At 41.7% G+C, this 9,865-nt stretch overlaps 1 protein-coding gene and 1 non-coding gene across 3 annotated transcripts; one reads left to right on the forward strand and one right to left on the reverse strand.

Annotated features, from left to right (window-relative positions):
* The first annotated feature begins 692 nt into the window (after positions 1 to 692).
* trnaa-agc (transfer RNA alanine (anticodon AGC)) lies at positions 693 to 765 on the forward strand. Its single transcript has one exon. It is a non-coding gene; the product is annotated as a tRNA-Ala (tRNA).
* Positions 766 to 1,050: 285 nt separating this feature from the next.
* On the reverse strand, positions 1,051 to 9,789 carry LOC111836593 (transmembrane 6 superfamily member 2). Of its 2 annotated transcripts, XM_023798003.2 has the most exons (11): positions 9,705 to 9,789; positions 9,379 to 9,542; positions 8,276 to 8,379; positions 6,742 to 6,839; positions 6,489 to 6,592; positions 5,953 to 6,035; positions 5,516 to 5,640; positions 5,228 to 5,329; positions 4,846 to 4,938; positions 3,627 to 3,746; positions 1,051 to 2,943 (listed from the first exon to the last, which is right to left on the reverse strand). In XM_023798003.2, exons 2-11 carry the CDS (start codon positions 9,474 to 9,476, stop codon positions 2,734 to 2,736), a joined length of 1,137 nt encoding a protein of 378 aa, XP_023653771.2. In that variant the 5' UTR covers positions 9,477 to 9,542; positions 9,705 to 9,789; the 3' UTR covers positions 1,051 to 2,733. The 2 variants fall into 2 exon arrangements, with proteins under 2 accessions (XP_023653771.2, XP_023653769.2); XM_023798001.2 differs by having other exon boundaries at positions 9,379 to 9,768.
* Between the last annotated feature and the right edge of the window lie 76 nt (positions 9,790 to 9,865).

The following is a 9,865-nucleotide window of genomic DNA, read 5'->3' on the forward strand; positions in this document are numbered from 1 at the left end:
TCAGTTCCATCTTATGTACATAAAACTCATAACTTTAGCTTTCTGCCTTCATTAAAACTCCTGTTTGTTTGCAAACAGGGATCTTTTTCTTGCTAAACAGCAGTGTCAAACTGCAAAAGCAAAGATCTTTACACAATATATTGCTGCACATTCATGATGCATTTATGATGGACTTGATACACAATCCTTCATTCCTCTCCAGTGTAGTTCTGCCGCCGTAACTTTCATTGAGCAGTAATTGTATAGGCTAAATCAAATACGCATAGTTACTCATATTTTTCATGTCCCCAACCAAACAAGGCAGTGAAATATGTTTGTAATTAAATTAAAATCATGATAATAATTAGTTTAGTTTTTAAAATGTATTTCTAATCAGAAAATTTTAATCAACGTTTGCACTCTCACTTAGTCACTATTAATAGTTTTTAATGACTGAATCGTCATATGTATTATTTATTTATTTTTCGGAAAAGAGTCACATTAACATTATGGCAAACACAGAATTCAACATTACCCTGCCTTGACAATAATTCATTTTACCCAGACCTTGGTCATACCGCACGTCCTTGCAATTACGATGTATACCTAACTTTATAGACAGATCACCCTCAATTTCCCTTTTCGAATGGACTATATGACGATAGGAACTCACCTAACGTCAACAATACTGTTCCTGTGCGGTTTGTATGGCAGGGGAATTAGCTCAAATGGTAGAGCGCTCGCTTAGCATGCGAGAGGTAGCGGGATCGATGCCCGCATTCTCCAAGGTTTTGGTTTTCTGTTCCCGAAAAAAATAATAAAAATGTATATACCTCATTGTATGCGTCTTATTGTTTCAAGACCAGACCTGTTGCAAACGAATCATAATTTGGTAATAGAATACTGAGCTGTTATATTCATTCAAATCCCCTCAGTGGAAGCTCAGGAATATCGGACACATTGTACGAAATTCATTTATCAGCTCAAGTTGTGTTGTCTTCAACAGGTTTTGCAGTATGTAAACAATTTCACCGTGCTTTCGCCAGATTAGAAGAAAAAACGACAGTCGTGTATTACAAATATTTTTATTGTATTCATTATTTTATAATGGATATCATAAAGCAAATTAATATAAACATGACCCATCAGCTGAATAGTAGGCAATAGGCTATTAATTTATATGAATGACAAGCTGCCCAAGTAATGTATTTACAATTGCATTCACCATAATGAACATGCACAGACAATAACAACAGTACGAACACAAAATGGAATAAAGTTCCATTTTCCATCCAGTCAGGTGAACAGGGAAGACAGAAGACGCTTAGCACCTCCCAGTGAAAAGACAGTGAATTACGTTTTTTTTTTTTTTGGCTGTCTACAACAGAACGAGGATTTAATATTTTCAATACAAGCATATTCCAGTGGTTTTTAAAGTGTTACAAATAGCACGCCTTTTGCAACATTCAGCCAAGATAGACTACAAACTTAACCATGCTGGACCCTGAATTTGTTGAACCTGGGATGTCATAGTTTTTGTTGTTTTTAGGGAGCATTTGAAATTCAGTGGTCTTCCCAAACCTCGGAAGTTTATCTACATCCAGTAAACATTTTCAGAAACGTTGAGCATTTTGTAATCATGAAATTAAGATCATACACATGGTAGAAAAAATGGCAATAAAATCGCAATGGGCCACTTTCTTTCTACACCTGATTTTATACTCATGATCCGGATGGAAAAAACATGGGAATGGCAATAGAAGAGTTAGGAAAATGTTACATTTTCCTTATTGCATCTGCAACAGAACAGTGAGCTGGAAAGTGTTTATAAAAGTGATTTTCTTGTATCTACAAGACAAGGCAAAGAGGGCAAAGTGCAGCAGTACATAGTAGATAGATACACACTGTGGCATGATCCATTAAACTACACAATGATGATCCTTTGTCATTCAGTGATATCTGATGGACCTCTGACTTTGTTTCCTCAGAGGTAGACTAACACACATCACCTTTCACAATCCAGTCCACAAGGTACATGAGCTCACAATAGGGCAAAGGTGTGCTCTGTGATTCAATGGCTTGAATCAAGTCCATCTTATATTCTGTTCTCTTCTGACGTCTGTATCAATTACATTTTGGAACAGTCTAGCTTCACTTGCCTGAGTGATATTATCAACCTGGTTATCCTGGAATCCTGCAGGTATTTTTAATTGGAAAATTATCCCTGGTGGTCTGGTGGACACTGGGAATGCTGCGCTTTCACCACTCACCGCATACTGGCAAACTGGAAACCACTTCTTCTCGGGTTAGGTGCAGAAACCAGTACTCTAGAACAATCTGCAGTACAAATGCTGTACTGTGGGGGAACTGTGCCACAATTTAAGCGTCAGAGTCGAAATCAACCTGGTTGAGGGGGCATAATGTGGATTTATATATATTCAGGTGTGACAAACCCATGAGTCATTAGTTTCTAAGATAAAAGGAAGTTATTGCTTATGTGCTGTTAAAAGTCCAATGGTCCAAGCAGAGAGGAGAAATTTTCAGTAATGTCGACATTAGTTGGTAGGAACCAGTTTACTGTGGTGAGGAACAGGGGTTTGGTTTCAGTGATGCATTTCCACCAGGGTATCATAATGTAATAAATAATCTCTCACAGTAACCTGTTAATTTTTGGTTATTTTTTTGGAGTATATGGTTTCTTTTATAAGGCTGGTGTATTTGTTTTGTGTGTGTGGAGGGGGGAGGCTTGTTTTGTCAGTCACTCTTCTTCTCTTTGGTGACCTGTCCTGGAGGGACGGTCTTCATGAAGAAGGCGGGGCTCCAGATGCAGCGGAGGCCCAACAGGAGCGGCGCCGTCACATACCCCAGGTTGGCCAGCAGCACGGCCTGCCACTTCTCCTCTGGGATTCTGTAGGTGTAGGGGGTGCGCGGGTGTAGCGACGCACTGATGTGGCACCACTGCGCCTGGGGGCGGAGGCGGGGTTAGAGGTGCAGTGGTGCAGTGGTCAAACAACACCGTGCCTCATGATTACTTAAAGGTACCAACAAAGCAACAGAAAGATGAAGAACATGACTGATGTTGTTAGATGCATGTTTTATACAAGCAAATAAAAGGGCAACGGGAGACTTTTCATGATATTTCACATACAGCACAGATGTAAATCAGGACATGTCAGTGTATTACTGTTATTTATAAAATAAAAACCAGTGGTATTGAAAAGAGACCTTAAAATGTCTTTTGGACATTGATTTAAAACCTTCAGTTCTATCCTCTGTACTATTTTGGTAGTTCTGGGGGCAATTCTAGGACTTGACCAATAGGGGGCTCAGCCCTCTGAAGAATTGTGGGATGCCACGATCAAACTTGTCAGGTGGGGTTTATGAAACCTTAACGAAAAAAAGCGTGACAAATTGCTAAATAGTTGGAGAATCGGTAGCTCACTAAACTAATAATAGCAATCATGTAAATGACCTTGAAAATGACCGAAACACAGGATTTCTTACAAAATGGATGATACATCTTTTTGGTTTCTGCTTATGAAGCTCACAGTACACGAGAACGTTGTGTTCCTTGTCACCACTGCGGGGCGGAGAGATCACGAATGCATTTACAGGAAGTTATAGGCATGCAGGTAGAGTCATGTTACCTGAGCCATGAACCCAGCGAATAGCACCGTCCAGTCCAGCATCCAAGTGCAACCAGGTGTTACAAGCCCATAGACAAATGCAGCCATCATTGGTAGGCCATAGAATAGGTAGACCAGCATCTGCAGAAAGCAGAATATGTCTTAGTATTACAATATTACACAGCATACTGCTCAGAGTCCGTCATTGTTCCTCACCTTTATGTTAACTATGGAGTTAGCTGGCCGACACAGATTACCTACACTAATAGTACACTATTTGGGTATAGAGCAGTGTTTCCCAACCTAGTCCTTGAGGACTCATAGATGGTCCATATTTTTGCTCCCTCCCAGGTCCTGGTGAAAAATGTGGACTGTCTGCAGGTCCCTGAGGACTGGTTTGGGAAACATGTAGTGCATAGAAGACATGGTGTAGAGCATAGGAGACATAGTGTAGGGCATAGGAGACATGGTGTAGAGCATAGAAGACATAGTGTAGAGTATAGGAGACATGGTGTAGAGCATAGAAGACATGGTGTAGAGCATAGGAGACATGGTGTAGAGCATAGGAGACATAGTGTAGAGCATAGGAGACATGGTGTAGAGCATAGGAGACATGGTGTAGGGCATAGGAGACATGGTGTAGGGCATAGGAGACATGGTGTAGAGCAGAGGAGACATGGTGTAGAGCATAGAAGACATGGTGTAGAGCATAGGAGACATGGTGTAGAGCATAGGAGACATGGTGTAGGGCATAGGAGACATGGTGTAGAGCATAGGAGACATGGTGTAGCATCGAAGCGTGCTCTGTGAAGTTGCCACAGCTGCTGTGCAAACAGCCATTTCTTCTTGTCTTGTTTGCAGTGCTCTGTCATCATCGGTATTTGGAAATTTTAGTCAATGGAGGTAATTCGGAGTCTACTCTCACACTGTTTGGCCCCTGATAGAATGCACATGGTCGAGCTGATTACCTTATCAAACTCCGGTTGCATTGCAGATGACCAACTGCTTTCTCTTTTGTCAGAAAACAAGTCATGATAAGATCACCGACAGCGTGATGGCTCAGCTGACAGAGCCTACCGGAGAGTGACAAGCAAGTGGACCTGCCATTGTCATGCTCTCTCCAGACAAACACCTTTACTGCTATGCCTTCTTAAAAAAGAAAATGGTGTTCCAGATATGTTTCTAAGCTCTCCAATGGTCTATATTCTTCTGTAATGAAAGGCTAATTCATCTCACTCACCATGACCCTAGGATAGCCGACTGGGTCCTTCAGGTATGGTTCATATTGGTAGATGTAGTTAAAACAGGAATCCAGGGGACAATCAAGAACTACCTGAGTGAGAGAGACAGAGAAAGAGAGATATAGAGCGACAAGGCACATTGTCTGGCAGGTGGTCACAAAAATGACAGCTGCTCTTAAAACATCTTCAGACATCACAGTACCTCTTTTTCATCAGCCCTGTGTGACATTGTGCCAAAGCGAATATACTAAACATGAGGAACCTGAGGTATAGTTTATGAAACAATTGATTTTTACAGACTTCCCCTTTATGCTGAGCTGTCTGGGTTATTGTGGGCGACACCCGAATCGAATAAAAAGCACTGCATGAAGTGGCACTCACAAGGCCACGGAACACCGTGAAAACCATCGCGCCCAAGAGGAAGGTCGTCAGGAGCAGGTCGGTGGGCCGGGTCAGGAGGGTTTTTCTCTGTACAGACTCGACCTGGAAGACAGGCGATAGGAAATTTAGCAAAAGTCGCCAAGTGTCATGCACAGTGCCGCTGACGGAAAGCCAACAAGCCTAAATACAGCCTTTGTGCTGGAGGAGTCATGCCCCACGCTCTGCCCACCCACTGCATCCATGCCCCCAAAGTCCCACCCCTGTTGTTGGTCCGCATGGTACTCTCACCTCATCAGCGGGAACCACCGGCAGCTCTCTTAGGCTGGACAGCAGCGAGGCTGCCCCCCACACGGACCCCAGCAGGAGCAGCACGTTCAGCCAGAAGGCTGGATATATATTTGAGCCGTATTTGCCTGAGGGTGTGACAATTGGCAAATTACCCATTTGGAGAAAACCAGCCCTGTGGACCTCATAGTACGTTTCATCCTATTGAATCATGACGAGATTACAGAAAATACTATGAAGGAGCGTATTCTCATTGTTGCATAATGATAACCAGCAATACAAAATAACCCCGCCTGGAGAGTAACTGCGAGTAATCATTGCGTGAACTGTCAGAGTAACAGCAGGCTGCACAAATGTCAGCCATGTTGCCCCAGAAGCACAATTCTAACACATGAAATGTTCCCTTCTTTGAAGCTACAGGACAGAGAATGGACCCTCACCAATGACACTTCCAGGGATGAAGACAGACATGCTGGCGAAGGAAGACCCGGCCCAAAAGAGCCCCATACCACGGTACAGCTTCCTGCGGAGTGATATAATGAACCTTCATTCTGTTATCTATTTATTTAATCATCAATCATTGTTTCCCCTTCAAAATATATCCTTTGTAGTACATTCTATCCAGTGGTGGATAGTTCAGGTCCAGAAAGTAAAAATCCAGACCAAGATTTTGTTTCAACCAGCCAACTGAGTACTCTGTGACTGTGACTCTTTATACTCAAACGGTGGGTTGAAACAAAATCTTGGTTTGGATTTTTATTTTCTGGATCCGAACTATCCACCTCTGCTTTTGTCCATACTCTCTGCTCACATCCACCCAACATCCTGCCCTTTTGTTAGGCTCGCTGTTTACTCAGATCTTAAGGAACTGGGGGGGGGGGGGGGGTTGTGTAGCACTGAGCTGTGACTTAAGGATTTCATGACTGTAATGTCTGGGGACTGAGGACAGACACAGGACAGTTGTAGTGGTACCTACGCCTTTGCCCTGTGATGCAGCAGCAGAAGATACAGGAGGAAGTGCACCACACCATCCCAGTAGCACATCATGATGGCATAAGCGGTCACCATGCATGGCTCCCCCTTCAAGGTACATGAAAGATGTCATTAGAATGATGACCCTTTACATTATCCCACTAATCCCATAATCCTTTGCTGATAATCCACTGGCGTGCTAGTTGGGTAAATTAGTGTATGAGCTTGAGCTAGGTGTGTTATTCATTGGCACTAACCTTTCTTTGGTAAAATCCCACGAACCCTGACGTGAAGCCGTCTTGCTCCAAAGCATTGGTCAGCTTCAAGACTGACGTGAAAGCAAACTGGACACACACTGCGAGAGAGACAGGAGCACTGAGCTCACTGTAATGCTCACACATGTACACAGACACAGAAGAAATGTCCTGCTCTCCAGCCAACCTCAAGAGAAATTGGGCAAAATGTATACATGTGTGTGCTCTGATAGTCAAATCATTCCAGTTACTTAGAAATCAATTATAATAACACTTCCTCATTCACGCTAATGTTAACTTGCCTTACTTGTTTTCCAGCTCTCCATAACTGGCAAAATAGTCACCTGATATCCAACTGCTAGAAAATACTGGAAAAAAATATAGTAACACTTTACTTAAAGCACCCACGTATAATGCCTTATAGATACCATCATAATGCATTTTAATGCATTCATGAAGTATTATAAACACGGCTATAATTATTTATAAAAACGCATTATAGCCATATTTATTAAGCACAATCAACGCTTTGTGAAGCTTTCATGTATAATGCACTCTTTCATAATACATTATAATGGCTTATACTGACTATTATAATGCATGATGAAGGAATCTATAGTGCATTATGATGACTACTTTAAGTAAAGTGTTTCTGAAAATATCGACTGTTTCCGTGTTCTGGTTGAAATCACTGCCGTGGTGGACATTCTTGTGCTGTGTGCTTTGAATGTTAACATGGACATTTGAGTTTCCAAAGTAAAGACCTAGAGGAGACCAAGCTGCAACCCTGAATTGTAGACCACCACATGTGCGTCTTTGTGTTCATACAGACACGGGCAGATATATAAAACGACTGTTTATACTGCCTACTGGATTTCTGTCACTGCAGGAATGGATAATAATGTTTCTCAAACGGCTGCGCGAGTAAGGGCTCGTGCTTCAGCGGGAGGGGGTGGAGTTTGGTGGACGCACTCCGGTGTGAAACGGCGAGAACACCGAGAATCGAGAGGACGAAAAACAGGAAGTGTACTTTCAGCTGGAGGCCGTCTGCCTTCTCACTGCCCCATGGTGAAGTTTCATTAGCGAGGGGATGACAGGCTAACTGAGAAAACGTCATCATAACCCCGCCACAGGCAGAGTGTCTCTTTAAGTGTGACTGCTAGGCCTAAGCTTTATTTGAGCAAGATCTGTGTCGCACTGATTTATTGGAAATACTAAAATAGTTACTCTCCGTGTGATGGGGGTAATTGTGTGCACTTGCTCCCTCTTGGGCTCAGTGTTTAAATCTCTTCATATCCGTTGCAGCTGATAACAGCTGAGTAGCGTTACATCCTATCATATTTTCATTTTGTTGCCCTGCCTTATCCTGTTTGTGGCATTTCTCCTGTCTCGCCGGCCGCAGTGGAGCCATCAGTATTTTCCATAATCTTTTTGTTTTATCTTGAATTGTCCCGGGGCTCTTTTTCATTATGATCTGGCGCTGTAAAAATCTGTTTTGGTCCCGTGTCACAAGATCACACCTCTCCTTGTCGCTTACCGTAGAAGAGGATATCTTTGGGTTGTTTACGCTGTGCCGAGAGAAACGCAAGAAGAGACACGGCCCCCGATACCACCAGCCCAGTGCCCAGTATGACGAACGGCCTACACGGAGAGAAAGAAAAGCAATGAACAAATAAGACCTCAGACAGAAATCAAAGTGAATTACTGTGTTAAAGCTGACACAGGTGGTCAGTGAGCCAAGGGCACAAGCTGCAGAAGCAACTTTCACACATAACACATGTTTAGTATTTATAAGTGTGAAGTTAGAGACAAGGTTCAGCAATATAATGAATATAGAAAACAGCTGGAAACAACACAAGGAAAAATAAAAGTAATTAAACTTTATACATGGATTGAATTCATATATATATATATATATTCCTTTCCAGTACTTTTTGTAATTCATTTCTAATGTACACTCCTGTAAAATCCACTTATAAGTTCAATCCAAACCAATTTCTATGGAAAGAAGTATTCCTATGGCAGGAGGGCTCTAGGGCTGACATTATTTGTGCGCCCAGGAGCTGCTTAATAGTCAGCGTTCACATTTGACCGCCTGAGCTAAGGGCTTCTTGATATTTTGACCCTTTTGAGTCGAGTGCTTCATTTATAAATTTGAGAAAATAACCATAAATTATCCCGTTTTGCCGGCAAACATAAGAAAATTTACTAAATCGTAATGGCCTCAGTAAAATTTAATGCCTGCCGGGTAATTTTACAGATCATTTGTTTTTTTTTATGTCCAAGTGGTGGTGTTAATGGAAAAAGTACCATGAAGACATTTTATTGAGAGTTCTTTCCAATTCTTAATACGCGGGTATGAGGACAACCTTGCCAGGTTCGCTGTATGGATCCGCATAATAATGAACTCCATAAAAATGACTATACGGCGTCTTTAGAGGTAATAAGCATTATGTATACCTGTGGGCCACACGCATACATTTTCACCTCAATTACACTTTGAATGGACAGAAAACAGTTCGACCGAAATTATCTGATAATTAATTTGATAAACGGCGATTATTAAATATAAAACGAAAACTAGGCCTATATCATATAATATTCTATGCGAATAAATGCCATTATTAAAGTTAGACTTACTCATGAAAAGTTGGAACGTTGTTCATAACGTAAAGTAGGACCGGGGCCGACAAAGATACGAAGAAGACGCATATTTCTTGATATATTTTCATCTTCATTAAAGGAATTAAAAACACTTATCGATGCTTTTCCGCAATCCAGCCCGAAAAGGAACTTAAATAGGCCTACACAAAAATAATCAAATGACCTAATGTTAGGATATATAAATACAAACGTTAGACATACAAATATAGTTGTGATTATATAAAAATAAATGTCATTTTGGGTGGTGTCTGTCAGTCGCCGTTCGCTGACCAATGCATATAATAAAATGAATCCTGAAATACACTCTCAGACGTTCAGGCTGCGTCATATTCCACGCGGAGCTCCTGTCAAAGTCCATGATCGATACGGCGGACTACAGGAAAGCAGTTTAAATTGTCACAAAATAGTTCTTTTGCACAGCGTTGTACCTATAGGAAGTGTAGATGTTATTTTGAGAACATCG

The sequence above is a fragment of the Paramormyrops kingsleyae genome, chromosome 21 (assembly GCF_048594095.1).
Source record: "Paramormyrops kingsleyae isolate MSU_618 chromosome 21, PKINGS_0.4, whole genome shotgun sequence".
Lineage (NCBI taxonomy): Eukaryota > Metazoa > Chordata > Actinopteri > Osteoglossiformes > Mormyridae > Paramormyrops > Paramormyrops kingsleyae.